Here is a 17,778-nt window from a genome sequence, read left to right as displayed (position 1 = left end):
GCCTCAATGTCCATACCTTAGGTGTTCAGTGGTTGCAGTGGAGAATGCTTGTGCCTGCGGAAGTCTACCACCAGCTCCTTGGTTTTACTGGCGTTGATCTGGAGGTCAGTCCTGAGTCAGTCCTCTGTACTTCTTGTCGTCCCCATCAGTGATGAGGCCGACTATTGCAGAGTCATCAGAGAACTTCTGCAGGAAGCACTGGGTGGAATTGTGGGAGAAGTCTGCAGTGTAGATGGTGAAGAGGAACGGAGCCAGAACCGTTCCCTGTGGGGCCCCCGTACTGCAGACGACCCTGTCCGACACACAGCCCTGAGTCCTCACATACTGTGGTCGGTCGGTGAGGTAGTCCAAAATCCAGGTAGTGAGGTGATGGTCCACTCCAGAGTTCTCCAGCTTGTCCTTCAGAACTGAGGGAAGAATGGTGTTGAAGGCACTGGAGAAATCAAAGAACATGATTCTCACAGTGCTTCCAGCGGTCTCCAGGTGAGCGAGGGAACGATGTAGGAGGTGAATGACGGCATCATCCGCTCCAATGCCAGGCTGGTAGGCAGACTGAAGTGGGTCCAGTGATGAGCTTGTTAGGCGCCGAAGCTGAGCCAGGACCAACCGCTCCAGGGTCTTCATCAGGTGGGATGTCAGAGCCACCGGCCTGTAGCTGTTGAGGTCCTTGGGGCGTGAAGTCTTTGGCACTGGTACAACACAGGAGGTTTTCCAGAGCTGTGGGACTCTTCCCAGCCTCAGGCTCAGGTTGAAGAGGTGCTCCATCACCCCACACAGTTGGTCCGCGCAGGACCTGACGACCCTCGAGCTGATGCCATCTGGGCCCGCTGCCTTCTTGGCTTTAATCCCCCTCAGTTCCCTCCTAACCTGGGTGGTTGAGAGAGACAGGCTGGAGCCTTGTGTTGAGTGTGTATTGGATGCTTTTGTTGGGGGTGTTGAGGAGTGAGCAGGGTGAATAGAGGAGGTGTGAAGTGTCTGAGGTGTCAGAGGTGGAACAGCAGCAGTGGGGGTGGGTGAGTCTGCAGCCGATGTTGGAGCCTCATGGCTGAATCAAATCTGTTGAAGAAATGATTCAGTTCATTTGCCCACCTCAGATCCCTCCCAGGCAGAGAGTTCTGCTGTTTGTGGCCTGAGATGGTTCTGAGGCCTCTCCAGACTTCAGAAACTATGGCTGTAATGTGACAAAATGTGGAAAAGTTCAAGGGGGCCGAATACTTTTGCAAACCACTGTAGTTTACAGAGGCTGTTAAAATTATATGTTGGTGACACAATAATTTCACCCCAATGGTACTGACATATTCATAGGGTTAATTTTTGAGACAAAATATCATGAGGTAGTCATGAGTAACGTCATTTTTGCGGAAAATGTACTTTTTACTTGTAGGCCTTAAAAGCCTACACTGGTGTTTTTATAAGTCATGTTTGACTTTATGCTTTTCTGAATAGTTTCTGGGATGCTTAGAACTCAAATTGCACTGCTGGAAATATTTTATTTTGATGAACCTGCTGCTTTCTTTGCAAATTTGCATCATAAGATTGTTTTTCGTTTTTCCTGCAGTATATAAAAATTGGTGTATCTCAAAAATAAAACTATGAAGACACTCAAAATAAATTTCCTGTTGTTGTAAACTATGTTTTGCAACTTTTTTGTATTTAAAGTTTTGTATTTAAAGTTTTGAGGGATGACCCCATGGTTTCTCCAGGGTTAAATTTCTCCAAGTAGAAATATATGTTAAAAAAAACCAAAAATGATTTTCAATTTCTTTGTAGTTTATTGCACTTTTTTGCAATTTATGTCGTTACTATGGACTTAATGCAGACATATTATTAAAATTTGGGCTATAACGGTTGTATTGATGTATAGCAACTTGAAATGCTCCCAAAAATGGCACTGCAGCATGTAAAAATATAAAGATGAGCTCTGGCGGCCTTGGTTCTATGGTAGGTGTACCTGATCTATATGTTATATGGCTGAAGTAAACTAAAGCCTAAAATACTTAGTCATGTGTTTAATAGTATTTTAACATTATATAATTCACATATAAAATTGTAATTTTAAATGGTTTAAAAGCAGGTAGAATAGCATATGTAGGCAAGTATATTTACTTCTCTTTTTTTTTTTTTATCAAGAAGCGAAGACAAAAGGGGGGAAAAAAGAAACAGGGAAGGTTTCATTGGTTGAATCATCCATCCTCACCAATGCCAAAACCAAATCTACACCCTTGGGCCACGCCCCTAATTATGCAAACTTTAAGCCTCAATAACATTTAAACAGGTCAGTTATAACAACAATCACCTCATGTACAGCAAATGAATATCAGTCTGTCTGTAGATTTTCACACCATGTTAAGTTCTGTGTGTGCTGAACGGTGTGTTTGTCGTCTGTGGTTAACACTAACGAGTCTGCGACTGTTTCTGAGGAAGAAACAATAAGAGCTTCATCTGCAGGTGTTTCAACACAGAGGTGTGAATGTTAAATAGAGGAAGAAACACGTGAGTTATTTGTAAGAGTATTTCTGTAAACTCACACAGGTCAGAGACTGTTATCATATTCACAAAATATGAAAGACTTAATTATTGTATTGTAAATTTCCAATTACTATAAACTAATTTCCTGCAATATTGTTCACGGTTTTCCTTTTAAGATTTACTCTTTCATATTTATGACACCAGCATAAGAAATTCCTTCTGGCTCACTATCTAAATTCTGAATTTATCTTTTATAAAGTCAATAATTTAACAGTTTGTCTGACGTCCTGTTATTCTGATCAGCTGACATGTCTGGCATTCAGTTCGTCCTTTATCAGGTCTCTTTACCTCACATTTTAATTCATGTTGAACTATTTTAAACTTTTAAAATAACCTGAGCAGTAACTGAAAACACTCTGAGTGTTTTATATAAAGATTTGTGAGTGGCAGCAGTTTCATGTCTGTTATCAGCTGTTCTGTCTGCAGTGACGTCCTCTGTGTGTGTTTTACTGTGCAGACACTGATCCAGCTGCAGTTTACTCAGCAGTGAGAACTGAAGACGTCACTTATGGAAAAATCATCACAGACAAGAACAAACGATCACAGACGAGAGGTAAAGCTGCTCTTCTTCACTTCTGCATAAAAACGTCCCGATGATGTTCACGTGGTTTTTATCCGTCTGTGTTTGAGTGTGCTTCTGCAGTCGCACAACTTCAGCTGCAGCTCGCACACAGGTTGTTAAAAGGATGACTTAGTTGTCAACATGAGTCCTATAAATAAGGCCAAACAGACCAAAGAGTGTTTTCAGCTACACTGTCCTTTAATTCAATTTTACAACATTGTATTTTAGTTTTTGCAAACCACAACAGAATCTTCCTGTTGTTGTTGGCTGCTCTCAGTCTGAAACTGCAGCCATGTATATCTGCCTGCTCGTTTGGAGCCACCTATAAGCAGCTCTTGAAGTTGACAAAAACTAAGCATAGATTTAGAGGAGACTGTGTGACTGTAGCTGCGCCAGAGTTGTGCAATGATCTGCCCTTCCACGTTAGGCCTTGTCTCTTTCTGAGTTTAAAACTTTCACACTTTTTTAAGAGGTTGACTGTAATTTTTTTCTAATTCTCTATTTTAAACCTGATTGACTTCATTTTCTGTTCATGCTTTTTGTATATGAACAGCACTGTGTGAACCCTGGTTTATTTTAAAGGTGTTATGGTACGAGTCTGACAACACTGATGAGAACATGTCGCCTTTCGTGCTTGTGTTTAGTGTGTCAGTCTGCACTGAGAGAAGATGGCGGCTTTGCTTTTAACACAGACACCTCACAAATCTATCCTTTCACTGATTGGCTCACAGCAAAGGTGCTGAGAGGAGAAACTGTGACGAGCAGTTTATAAAAAATCCCCACTTACTGTGTGTGCGATGCTTCATTACAAATACTGTTTGCACACAGTAAGCGCTGCAGTGATTAAACATCTTCTTCTTTGTCTGAACACAAAATATTTAATGATGAGAAGTTTCCACATTACTAAAGCTGCTTCTTTCACACGAGGATGGACTCAGGTGCTGCACCAAGGCCCAATGTTGGATTGAAGGATTCTGAACTGTGAATTATTCCCAATCAGATTTTCTGTGGAACATGAAGCTCAACTTAAGTTTCCCACACTGAAAGTTGGAGCACCAACTTCCCCTGAGTTAGTAATCCAAGATGGCAGCACTGAATGTAAACAGCAGTAAAAGTGTAAACTTTAAATCTGTCCTGTCACTGCTGTGTGTTTGTGACTCGCTAAATAATCCAAACACAGAGCAGTGACCAGGCTCTATTCATTAAAGTGTTTTATGAGGACAAATAAGTCAGTATTGTGCTGTTTGCTACTGATACCTGAACGGCTCTAAGAACCAAAATAACTCCTTTATTTTTGTCTCTTTGGCTGTGAAGTGTCTGGAGCCCAGCATTAGTCTGATACCAGCTGCAGCACAAACTGCTTCAGTTAATAAAAGTGCAAGAAGGTGTTTGTGGTTCACAGCAGAGGTGCAGAGAGCAGAAAAAAACAGTGAAACCCTAAATACTCCCCCACCCGCCTCGCACACAAGTGCAGCCTCAGCATCATGGAAACTATTTAAAAACTGTAAACTATATAATGGATAAAAACTAATGAACAAAGACTAAAGCAACCTTTCTACGTTCTCCCAAACTGCACAGCTCCTTAGTGCACAGAGCTCATTCATGTCAGCACTGACTGGTGACACAGCTCTGCAATAAAAACTGTTTTCCAGTCTGTTTGTCCTTGTTTTAATCGTTCGGTTTTGTCTGTCTGATGGTAACAGTTCAAACATGAGCACAGTCCAAAGAAGCCATGATGATGATATTAGCCTTTTTGAGGCAGCAGGAACTATGTAGGTCCTCCAGAGTTGGGAGAAGCCATCCAGTAACCCTGTGGAGCTCCTTTTTCTGTGCAACAGCAAAACCACACACAAGCAATACACTAACATGTGGAGCCATGGTATGGGGATCTTCCTGAGGACCCTCAGGAAAGTCTCTGCTGTGATGTCTTTACCCAATCCGTGTTTAGACCCTGGGTCATTTCTGCCTGAAGTAAACTTGCAGAAACAGGAAGTCCTGACCCTCTCCTCGTGGTCAGTCGGTGATCAGGTCGTTTGTCCTGGACACTGTGGTGTCATCAGGGTTCATCAGATTATAGAGCAGGGGCTCAGCACACAGCTCTGTGAGGATCCAGTGTTGAGCTGCAGGGCTGTGTCGGCCCACTCTGACCCACTGTGGGTGTTGACAGCAAGTTATTGATCCAAAGATACCAGGTGTGTGGCAGTCACAGAAACACACACAGTGTGTGTCTGACTATTATCTGTAACATGTTTTGTCATAGCTGTAATGTGTCAGCTGTTCTGTCTGCAGTGACAGTGTGACTGTGTGTGTTTTACTGTGCAGAGACAGATGCAGCTGCAGGGAGAACTGAAGACGTCACTTATGGAAAAATCATCAAAGAGAAGAAAAAGCGATCAGACACGAGAGGTAAAGCTGCTCTTCTTCACTTCTGCAGTCAGGTATTTTTTAGAGCTAAACATTAGAGTGCTAATGTTCCCCTGGAGCTGTCCTGGACACGTCAGGGGATAAAACCTTGGGATCAGGAGGAAGATGACTCCATGTGATCTCATGACCTGGTGGAGCTCCTACCTCCGTGTTCATAGTAACTGAGCTCTGAAAACAATGTTTGAAGATAAACTCTAATAAGAAGTTTGTGCGTAACTAAAGCTGCTTCTTTCACAGTGAGGATGAACTGAGGTGCTGCACCAAGGCAGATTAAAATATTGTAAACTGTGTCCAAAGCTGCACAGACAGACAGGTTTCAGAGTCTGCTGGTGGTTCCTGTTTTTTAAGTAAATGGCCTGTATTTGTATAACGCTTTACACATCCAGTCATCCACCCATTCACACACTGGTGATGCCAAGCTACATTGTAGCCACAGCTGCCCTGGGGCGCACTGACAGAGGCGAGGCTGCCAGAGACTGGCCTCTGACCACCACCAGTAGGCAACGGGTGAAGTGTCTTGCCCAAGGACACAACGACCAAGACTGTCCAAGCTGGGGCTCGAACCAGCAACCTTCTGATTACAAGACGAACTCCCAACTCTTGAGCCACGAAGTCTCACAGCTCAGCCTGTTGAGGTGGAGAGAAGAGAGACTTAAGCTGATGAGCTCTGTGGGTTAAAGGTTTGAGTTTTGTTTATTTCATCGATGTCTCACAGCTAAACTTTGTGGAGCGTGGAAGTGCTGTAACTTGTTGCTGAGATGGTTTCCAGTAAAGTCTGACTTACGTGTTTTCAGCTTGTCAAACAATCTCTGCGGTAAAGTCTTGAGCAAAGTTTGCAGCTCGGTTGATGGCACCTTTGTTTTTCTCAGAAACACTTCATAGTTCTATCCGATCAGTCATTGGTTCACAGCACAGGTGTTAAGAGGAGAAAAAAAACTGTGAAACCCCCATCAGTCATTAAAGTACTCCACCACTCAACTGTGCAATGATCCATCACAATAGTCATGACAACTACTGAAGAAGTTTACAAAGAAAAACACCTATAAACTCACAAGTTATCCAAATTGCACAGCCCCATGAAGCACATGCCTAGCACGGGAATAAAAAGGGTAGAAGGACACCAAGAGCCCTTATACACTTGGACCTACTCAGGTCACCTCGACTTGGGGTTTTCATTTGGTGGAAGTCCCTGGTACTGTTTATTATTATTATTATTATTATTATTATTCTGTTTTTAGCACCTGCTAGAAGCCAGAGTTCTAAGCAATCTGAAAAGAAAGAACAAAAGAAAAAATAAAAGAGTCTCAGGGGAAAATATTCTTCATGAGGACCCTGCAGAAGTTAAATCTCTGCTTTGCCTTCTTAACCACACGTTCAGGCTCTTGTTGTTGTAAAATCCCAGAAACTGGACGTCTGTGACCTTTTCCACACAGTTCCTGCTGATAATTACGTGCTTAATCACAGTGAAGTCCATGGTCCTGTCTCGTGTCCTGGACATTTTGGGGACCAAGTTGTTGTCTTTAAACCACTGAGACAGTCGCTGGGTAGACTCATTGTCCCCAGAAATGACAACCGACCACCGTGAGTCAACTGCAAATCTGATGAATGTGTTGCTGGGATGGGAAGAAAGTATGGAGCAGGGTGCTCAGCACAGCTGTAGAGGTCTGAGGTCATACTCTCACCCTCTTTGTGCATCCTGATGGGAAGCCGTCGATACAAAGTCATAATATGTGGCGTCATTTTCACAAAAAAATAAAATTCTCTAATAATAAGACGGAAACTTTGCTTAAATATGAGAGCGAAGCTGGAAGCAGCAAATCATTCATCTTTTAAAATGTGACTTAATGCACTTGCTTAACAAATTGTTGCAGCTCTGTGGGCTCCAGGCTCAGTTCTGTGAATCAAACAGGCACCTAAAGTGTGATTTGTATCTGAGCTGGTTCCCAGTAAAGTCTGAACTGGGACTGTGTGTGATGCAGAAAGGTTGGAGGTCTTTATTGAACTGCAAAGCTTGTAATCATGTTTCCTGTTGTTTGAACTGTGTTTGTGTTCAGACTTTAAACCAGAGCCAGACGTCGTCTACTCTTCACTGAAGTAGTCCACCAGTCCAACCACTGATGTCCAGCTGCTGGTCTCTAACTGGTCCTCCCAGCACCTCAGAGCAGAGGACATCCACAGATTTCAGAGATTTTTACATGTTTCACTTTCATTTCTCTGTTAATTCGACTCAAACAAGTCATACTTCCTTAGTCTACGAGAAACAAACCATAAAGCAGCTGACATGAAAAAAACAACAGATTTAAAAGTTGTCAGTTTCTGGTAGCAGCTGAAATGTTTTCATGAGTAAAAACTAATTTTTTCTCCTTTTTGTATTTGTTTGTTCAAAACAAAAACAGCAAAAAAGCCTAATTAAAATGTTACAATTACCAGTAAAAGAGGAGAAAACCCGGCTTCTGTCACCACGTGGTCGCCACTGAAAAGGTTTTTTTTTAAATCTGCTGCCATCTACTGGCTACACTGAGTGTTACAGCAGAGCGGCTGCTTTATAAATGAAAAACAGAACAAGAAACCAGCGTTACTCTGCCATCCAGAGGAAATATCTGGCTGTGCATCATGTTTCTGAGATTTTTACAGTAACCTCAGTTTTCTTTGAATTCCTTTTCTTTTGGATGTTCCCTTTACTGGTCTCCATAGTGACTCGTCAGCCTCCATCCCAGCATCCTCCTCCTCCTTCTAACCAACCCTCTGTTGTATTTCTCTTCTCCTCCTGCCTGCAGCTCCATCTTCATGGAACGCCAGGACTGCCATAATGAATTAATTAAATACACCATTAAATAATTACTTAAATGTGGCAATAATGAATTAAAATCAGAAATAATTAATTACATAAATATTTACGACACATGTAATTAATTAATTATTGCCACATTTAATTAACTATTTAATGGTGTATTTAATTAATTCATTATGGCAGTCTTGGCATTCCATACATCTTCACCATCCTTTGTCCAGGATATCCACTCTCCCTCCTCTGCACACGTCCAAACCATCATAACCTTTTTACGTCTTTAAGATGTGGCTGTAGTTTAGCTAACTTGATGTTTTTCTGTTAGTATGTTGACACAGGTGGACAGTTCCAACCTGCACTGAACACTCTGTTATAATTGTGATGGTTTTATAATTTAATTTTCTTAAATTTCACACATGGCATCACATCTGAGTAGTGTTTACCTGCCTCGTCCATCTTTGTCACAGCTGCAAAATGAAATAGATAAACACCGTGGAGCATGATGCAGGGGCTTTATTTAAGAGGTCAGTACAGGTTAGGTGTCAAAGCAGGTTATTTATTCAAAACTAAAATTTGTTTTCAATCCCACTGTTGTGTAGTTTTCTCTCAGTGAGAAAACTACAGGATACAATGATATGCAAGGCTCTTAAATTTTACTTACAGTAGAACATAGAAAATATCAAATTATTAATCTGAGATTTTTGTTCTGTTTCAAAAAAAATATGAACTTATTTTGAATTGATGGCAGCAACACGTCTAAATCTCTGGATCCAACATGCAGGCAGGAAGTAGTCTGAACAGGGCAAGCAGCATAATTAGTAAATAAACATACTTTTTGAGGGCCCATGTGGACCTAAAATGTGGACACTGACTGTAAGGATGTTTCTGACTAAATTGCTGCCCTCTAGTGCCTGAGACCAATTCGGAGCTGCCCTGTTTTGCTTTATTAATTTATAGTTCTGTTCTACTTTGTAATTCGTGTTCTCTTTATTAGTAAACCACACTGACACAGCACTTGACTCTCTGTAATTCTTACCTGGATGATAACTGGAACCTGTAAAACTTTATAAGAAGAGGTGGACGTCCACTTAGTGGCACACTTTTTACTGTGGAAACAAAGGCAAACAAGCAAAGGATGAAGAAATAAAAGATAATAAACACTAAATCTGAACTCGTTATGTGCTGCGAGGGTCTCTGAAAACACTGAATATAAAAAGTTAAAAACATAAAATATAAATATTAACCTGCAGCTACGGTGGCCCTGAGAGGCCAAATGGACTGCAATGGACTGTTTTCTTAAGTTGCAGGTTTTTTCCCCGTTCAATGCCTACAGTCTACAGCTAATTTCAAACAACTGCTGTGATATTATTGGCTTAAAAAACAAGGTCGACCTTCTGGGTTTTTTTCTTTTTAAAAAACAAGTTCATATTTGACTTAAATTCACTTTGCAAACATTTCATTTCTCTTTCACGATGTTTATTCCTTCTTATTTAAACTTCCAGCCTTTTGTGTGACCTGTGAAACCTCAGTTCACACAATCACCAACAGGGGGCAACGATGAGCTGACCTCATGGGCCAAAAGGTCACATTGATTATGAAATCGCTCCAATGCGACACTTTTCCATCTGTTCAGATCCAAAATAACTTCTCACTGTTGTGTAATGTTTCTTCATCCCCAGCAGACGAGAAAAACGCTGTAACAAGAAGGTTTTACCGTCTGTGTCAGTTTCACTTCCTCCTTCCTGTGACGGTGTGAGGCCTGCATCAGCACCACACTGCAGCAGCAATGATTGATAACACAAACACTCAGACAAACATCCTCAGCAGCCTGATAACGCAGTGTGAAACTACCCACAACTGTGACACAATCAGTTTGTCTTCATTGTTTCATAAAACCACAGAAAGATTATGAAACAACCTCCGTCTGAGGAGTGACACACCGAGACATGAAACACACCGAGACATGAAACACACCGAGACATGAAACACACCGAGACCCGAAACATCAGAGCTGTGAAATGTAGAGAAAGGGAATTCCCGACATACACTGAAGGGGTTAAATCTGTAGATGGTGCAGGAGGAGAAGCTGGAGATGACAGATATGCAGTGATGGGAATAACGGCGTTACTTTTTTCAGTAACTAGTAATCTAACTAATTACTATTCCTATCGTTACAACGCAGTTACAGTTACTAACAAGAAAATGTGGTCCGTTACTATTTTTCAACAAACAGACGGTTGAAGCTGTGTTCAGCTTACCGCATCATCACGATCACTGTCTAGCACATGATCAACGGTTAATTACGGCACCGGCCGGAGTACCGGGAGCAGTTTGGAAGAACAAAAAGACGCGGAGACTGTTCTAAATTGTCATCCCAAACTAACTCAAAGTTTATTCTTTTGTGCAGCAGTTTTTATAGGCAGAAGGGTTTGTGTGTCAACAAGTTTCAAGTTACAACCATATAAGGAAGTTCCCCCTAGCTCTGAAAGGGGCCTTCTATAATCTCAACATACCTTTGAAAGGTCCGTTGAACACTAGACAGTTAGAATCCTTTAGTGATATAAGTTTGCACATGGTAGAATACTGCATGTAGTTATTTGCATTAGGAAATGTTTAACCATGTATACCCAGAGGCACATAATCAATTGTGTGTGATCCTTAGCAGGCTGCAAGCCTGGTGTGCACTCCAGGAATGCACCCCCACGTCCTGGGAGCATGAGAGCTTGCACCCCGTCCTATTGTTCCACGGCAGGATCAACGCAGAAATGCCTTCTTTACATATAGATGAACTGTTGGATTTTCCAGACCAGCAGGCCAAGGGAAGTCGCCCATGGGGTCACAGCAAGAGGAGATGAGGTTCAAACAAAGGGCATTGCAGAAACAGGGTCCTTTGTATAACATCATCAAAAACAATACTCAGCAAATGCTACCATGGTATCAAAATATCACAACAGTTACAGTTACTAACAAGAAAATGTGGCCCGTTACTATTTTTCAACAAACAGACGGTTGAAGCTGTGTTCAGCTTACCGCATCAGTTGCAGGCAAGTAGCTGTAAGTAATCTGGGCGCTACAGCTTTAAGCAGCTGCGAGCTCCCACGGACGGTAATCACGATCACTGTCTAGCACTAGCGTCTAACACCTGGAGCTCAGGGGGGCAAAACAATCGCGTGAGCGCTGCTGTTTGACTGAGGAAGAATAAAGTAGTCGTGGTAAGTCAATCACGTGACCACTTAAAGACAAAGCAACAAGGTGATAGATATCAGTTTATAAATTGTGTTGATAGGCCACGTAAAACCAGAGCCATGATAAACAATACGCTGTGTTTTTTCCTCAATAGTTTCGTCACGTTTACTGTCGGCAACCTGCGGCTCTTTAGTCCTTATAGTACAGAACCTGCGGCTCCGCGTGGTTTGGGAAAATAAATTAGAAGTATTTAGCTGAAGTGTAATTTATTTATGTTAGTTCTTTTTTTAACCTGTAGTTCTAAATTGGAAGATTATTGTGATATTGAAATAGAAAAATAAAATTATATTTTATTTTTCAATTATTTTTTCATGGCTCAAAATAAGCGTCACACTTGCGGAAGCCAATTATGGATCTTCGGATCCACATTATGTCAGCAGCTGTTCTCCACCGTGAACTATGTTAAAAACAAACACCGCTCACATCTCACAGCTTACAGTTCTGCGTGAAGATGAAAGTGACTTCGTACAGCCCCGATTTGCAGACGCTGTGCGCAGAGGTTCAGGAGCAGAAGTCTTATTGTAAACGGCAGACCCGACGATGTTTACATGAACTCGCTTTTCAGCATCTCTTTATTGACCACTTTTCACACACGGTTGCTGTACGCATACAGCCGGCTGTAGCTTTTCAGCTCACAGCCCGACACACACCAACACAACAGCAGAGAGAGCACAGATGTTAAGGCGGCGAGGCGTGATTGCTGGTGCCGCTCAGGTGCGTCCGCCTCCCCTACAGTGGCGCTGCAGACTGCGCTCCGCCAGACACACTAAACCCTGGTAAAATATATATTTAAAAATTCTATTATGAATAATAATATATTATTATTATTATCTATTATATATAATAATATATTATTCATCTTTTAGCAGCATAGTGTTTTTGTTCCAATTATTTTTTAAAAGTCAGGTCAAGGCTCCAACAGCCCAAAGGCGATATAAGGGTGGTGGCTCACAACAGTTTTGTTTGCTGGATCATTTTAGTTCAGCATCTTTCCTTTTGTTATATCTCTTTAAGAGTTCAAAATGTGTTAATTACATAAATAAAATGTAATTTTCTCTGTAGCACTTCATGGATTTCAAAAGCAGCACACCTTAGTTGTTCACACAAAGCATAAAAAGTAAAAAACAATATATACAGTGTTATCTTCATTTTAGATGTCACAAATATTTGTGGCTCCCAGTGTTTTCTTTTGCGTGGAAACTGGGTCCAAATGGCTCTTTGGGTGTTAAAGGTTGCAGACTAGCAAGCATTCTCTGCTTATGAGCAAAACAAAAAACAAAAACAGGGGAAGTTTTAGGAGTGAGGGCGAGAGAGAGAGAGAGTTTAGAGATGTGAGAGATTTGTGATGTTTAGCATGTTTTGAGTGTGTAGTTAATGTGTTGTCTGTGTAGTTAGTGTGTAGTGTGTGGATAGTTTTGTGTTGTGTGTCAGAACAATGAGGCGACTGCTGTCTCCAGGTAGAAACAGCAGTGATACACCTGCTGCTGTCAGACCTGCAGGTATCAGGCTGTGATGTTCTCCTTTATAGAGGAAAGAAATTATGTTTTTGGAGTGGCACAAATAATTTGTGGCATCTTATTGAAGAACAGCTGATTGTTCTGTAAATAGTTTGAAATGGTTATTTAAAAAAGGGTAAAAGGTAAATTTATGCAAATAACTTTGTTTGCAAAACTTGTGCACAGGATTTTAAAATTGACAATTTATATTTGCATTTAAAGTTATGAAAGATCATCATTAAACATATTTGTGGTTGTTACAGTAAAAAATATCACTTTTTCTACTCTGATTTTATGTTTTTTGTCTGATTTTAGATCAATTGTGTTAATACAGTATATCAACATGAAAACATAACTGTAGATTCAGACACGTGAGGTTGTGCTGAAAAGAATGATACCAAACAAGGCAAAGAAAAGAGTTTTTAGGGGTAAAATATAGAGGGAGAATCAAAAGTAGTTAAAAATGGGCAATTATACCCTGGACCCCAGAGGCTTAAACGTTTTTGTTTTTTTTTAAGTAACGCAATAGTTACTTTTCAAGTAATTAATTACTTTTAGAATTTGTAACTCAGTTATTAACTCAGTTACTTTTTTGAAGAAGTAACTAGTAACTATAATTAATTACTTTTTCAAAGTAACTTGCCCAACACTGCTGATATGTAGCCGACACAGCGATGAAACAGACCTCCTGTGATACTGTGGAGAAAGACTACGAGCAGCAGCTGTGAGCAGCGTCACCTGCAGGTAGATGAGCTGATCTCAGTGCTGACACGTGTTGACACATGCTAGTGTTTCTAAGACAAATGACTTTAGTCGTAAACACAAGAGACAGACAGGGGGCGTAACTGATGCCTGACCAGCTTCAAACTTTGTCCACCAACAGGATGGTGTTGGAGGATGGAGGATTCTGTTAATTATATCCCAGCTACAATTATCACAGAGACAAGCAACTTAATATAAAATGTTTTGCAATAACAAGTTTATATTCTGAAATAGATGTATCACATGAATGAATCATTAAGAGGTTAGGAATCCACCAATATCGCTGTACAAATAGAGGAAGAAACAGACTCAGAGGAAGAGGGCGGGCTTTACTTGGTGTCAGTGACAGAAATGAAAAAAAGCTCAAATGAGTGAGAAGGACGATGAAGGAAACATCTGTGCTGTGTCTGCTCTGTAAGTAGAATCTCTGTGTTTGTTTGAATTCTTGTACTTTGACTGTCTGCTCTCCTGATAACTGATGATGGAGGAGAAGACATGAAAAACAAATCAGGCTGAATTCAAGTTCAAAACACCACGAGGACCAACTGCAGGTCTGAAGTTTCACAGAGTTACTGATGAATTTATGAGTGAAAAGCTGAAATAAAATGTTGGTGTTTGTGTGAACAGAGCAGAGGACAGACCTTAGTTCAGTACTAGTTGTTTGTATGTATTCAGTGTAACTATAATGTAACTTGAAGGACTTCCTTGTTCTACAGTAACTCCAGAAGCAGCTCATGAAGCATGAAATGATGTGATCAGTTTTATTTAATAATTCTGATCATCGAGAAGTAGAAATTGAAATCCTGGAGTCTCTGGTTTAGTACGAGCAGCTTTTTGCTGACCTGGTTTAGATCCACGTTTCCTCTGACAGGAAGATCAAACTGGGCTGTAGGCGACACAACATGAAGAGTTTGTTTCTGTCTTAGAGGGAAACATCAAATAATACAAAGTTGTTATGAGTGATCACCTTTGTGTGTTTATGTCAAATCAACCTGAGTGTCATTTCTCTTTAGTTCTGATCTCACTGCTGAGCTGCACAACAAACCAAGGTCAGTAACCTTCTTCTGTCACAGTTTAAACCTGATAAACTCTGACAGGTTTTACACATTTGGATTAAAACTTTCAGTAAAGATCTCAAAGACGTGATCATCAGTTTTTCATTTTAACCCTCGCAGCTCGTCTGACTGTGAGTCCCAGCAGCTCTCAGATCTTTAAAGGAGACTTTGTGTCTCTGAGCTGTGAGGAGGACGACAGCTCTGCTGGATGGACTCTGAGGAGAAACACAAATGCAAGACAGAGGACTCAGTGTGGAGGAGATGGGTGGGGAAAACCAGCTGGTTCTTCTTGTAACATCGATGTTTTCACCCATGACAGTGGAGTTTACTGGTGTGAGTCCAGAGAGGGTCCCATCAGTAACATGGTTAACCTGACAGTCACTGGTAAGCTGAGTGTGTGGAGTTAGTGTTGATGAAGCTGTGTGTAAATGGATGAAATGCTGTAGTTTGTCTCTGTGTTGAGGTGGATCAGTGATCCTGCAGAGTCCTGTCCTCCCTGTGATGGAGGGAGATGACGTCACTCTGCTCTGTAAAACAAAGACCACTCCCTCCAACCTCCCAGCTGCTTTCTATAAAGATGGCTCCCTCATCAGGAAGCAGCCTACAGGTCACATGACCATCCAGCATGTTTCCAGGTCTGATGAAGGCCTCTACAAGTGTGACATCAGCGGTCATGGAGAGTCTCCATCCAGCTGGATCACTGTCACAGGTGACACACTCACCTGTCTGTGTTTCTGCAGCTTTCAACATTCACAATGTGACGACAACTTAATGACTGTGTTTGCTTTATTTTAGGGGAACACACCACCACACCTCCACCTTCACTCTCTCCTCCATCACTCTTTCCTCCTGTTTTCTCTGTATTGTCTGTTGGATCAGTCTTTCTTGTGGTTCTACTGGTGTTACTGGTTCTGCTGGTGAGACAAGATGTTGAGAGGAAAGTTGAAGGTGAGACTCAGACTTTTGTAAATTTACATTTTACGCACACTTCAATGTCTCCAAATGTAGACGTTTTCTTAGATTAAAGGACCATTTAGATGATTTTACAGTAAAATATTTTTGCTATTAAATTTGAAAATGTCAGCAGATGAAGGTAAAGCTGCAGAGCATCAGTCGTGCCAGTAAAACAAAGCAGAGGTGATATTTATGGATTTTACAGATTTGAGAAGCATTCTTTTTATACTCTTTGGGAAGTAAGAACATTTAATAATTTAACATTGAGCACATTTGTAAATACATTCTGACATCTGTGTTGCACTGTGGTGCAGTAGATGGATTTGATTCCAGCAGCTGACTGCTTCTGTCTGTGTGGAGTTTCTTAGCGTGTTCTCCCTGTGACTGAGTGGGTTCTCTCCGGGTACTCCAGCTTCTCCCACAGTCCAGGAAAAGTTTTTGTGTGTTAGAAGACAACTGACACGTGTGTGAGTCAGCGTTCACTGTTCTGTGTCAGCTAGTTCAACAGTGCAGCTCACTGATGTGTTGTAGCATGAATAAAATATCTCAGTTGTTTGATTCAAATGAGACTTGTCTACATTTTCTTAGAACCACGTGTGGTTGCGAACAATGATGTAGGTCCACCGCTTATGAACCAGTCTGGATGTGTTCAGATTGTTTCCTATAGGAAACAATCTGAACACATCCAGCATCACAGATGCTAATAGAGTATACTCTGTTAGCATCTGTGATGCTGGGTGGCTAATTGTCATACAGGTTTTAAATTATTAACCTTTAATATCATGATTTTTGGGCCACATCTGGATCACAGAGTATTTGGCAGTGCAGTAGCGGCACATATGAGGCCCAGATGTGGTTCACAAACAAGTGGTTGAGATGAGACACATAAAGAGGCCAAAGATCATCAAATGTGTGTTTTCAGCCTCTCAAATGGTTCTTTAGTTAAAGCTTCATTTCTAAAGCTCTGCATGTAAAACACAGAAGCAACATGCTGCTGACAACCGCAGTTAGTCTGAACCTGGTGAGAATTCTCACTGCACCGGGTTTTTCGAGCTTGTGGTGAGGCTTCTCAGGCTGCACTGAAAGAAGCTTCGTGGATGCCACCTTCCTGTTCACACAAACTCATGGCCGTTCTGTCGGTCATTCATTGGTTCACAGCAGAGGTGCTGAGAGAAGAAAAAAGGTGTGAATGGCTTCTGCATTTTTTAAATTCAACACTCACTCTCTGCAAGATGCAGTTTTAAAAACTGTGTTTTGACACAGCTGTGCTGCAGTAATTAAAATGTTTAATTCTTCAGAGAGTGATGCAGTTCATACCAGTTATGAACAAACAGCGTTCAGATCGAACAGACCGAGATGTGCAGTTGCTCTTCTCATTTAACTTTTAAAAGAGTCTTTAATTCTCCTTGCAGTCACTGAGTGACATCATGACTCAGGTTCAAGCTTAGATCAGACCTGTGGATGATATTAAACTGAGATATAAATAAAAGCCAGCCTGTCCTTTAAAGAGATATGAGCAGCACAGTCACGTATAGATTTGCTCTAATGAGGAAGCAGCTAAACAACTTCCTTTCTGTCTTTAAATGTTCCTCTCACACACAAGACTAAGCAGCCTTTCAGCTGTAGATAAAGATGAACCATTTTGAACAGTGAATAATACAAAGCAGCTCTGGTAGAGCTCATGTAAGATATATCTATCTATCTATCTATCTATCTATCTATCTATCTATCTATCTATCTATCTATCTATCTATCTATCTATCTATCTATCTATCTATCTATCTATCTATCTATCTATCTATCTATCTATCTATCTATCTATCTATATGTATATATAGATATATGTATATGTATAGATATATGTATATGTATATGTATAGATATCTATCTATCTATCTATCTATCTATCTATCTATCTATCTATCTATCTATATGTATATATAGATATATGTATATGTATAT

The 17,778-nt window shown here is 40.9% G+C and overlaps 1 protein-coding gene and 1 long non-coding RNA gene across 5 annotated transcripts in view; both read left to right on the top strand.

The window, feature by feature from the left end:
- Positions 1 to 17,778, top strand: part of LOC113010730 (Fc receptor-like B) — a 192,557-nt gene that overhangs the window by 2,100 nt on the left and 172,679 nt on the right. For 2 of the 4 annotated variants that reach the window (XR_003270384.1, XR_003270383.1), the window contains exons 4-6: positions 2,987 to 3,082; positions 5,414 to 5,497; positions 7,570 to 8,315. Coding sequence is in view for 1 of the 4 variants with exons in the window: in XM_026149934.1 (XP_026005719.1) it covers positions 14,191 to 14,221; positions 14,821 to 14,856; positions 14,983 to 15,246 (331 nt within the window). In the remaining 3 variants the exon portion in view is untranslated. Of the gene's footprint in view, positions 1 to 2,986; positions 3,083 to 5,413; positions 5,498 to 7,569; positions 8,316 to 14,190; positions 14,222 to 14,820; positions 14,857 to 14,982; positions 15,247 to 17,778 lie in introns of those variants that run through there. The other 2 variants (XM_026149934.1, XR_003270385.1) reach the window with 2 other exon arrangements.
- LOC113011175 (uncharacterized) overlaps positions 15,548 to 17,778 on the top strand; it is a 6,669-nt gene continuing 4,438 nt past the window's right edge. Inside the window, exons 1-2 of the long non-coding RNA XR_003270476.1 lie at positions 15,548 to 15,571; positions 15,658 to 15,810. This is a non-coding gene — a long non-coding RNA (uncharacterized LOC113011175). The remainder of the gene's footprint in view (positions 15,572 to 15,657; positions 15,811 to 17,778) is intronic.

Source organism: Astatotilapia calliptera, chromosome 3, assembly GCF_900246225.1.
Source record: "Astatotilapia calliptera chromosome 3, fAstCal1.2, whole genome shotgun sequence".
In the NCBI taxonomy this organism is placed as follows: Eukaryota; Metazoa; Chordata; class Actinopteri; order Cichliformes; family Cichlidae; genus Astatotilapia; species Astatotilapia calliptera.
This window is presented reverse-complemented; position numbering and strand designations above follow the sequence as displayed.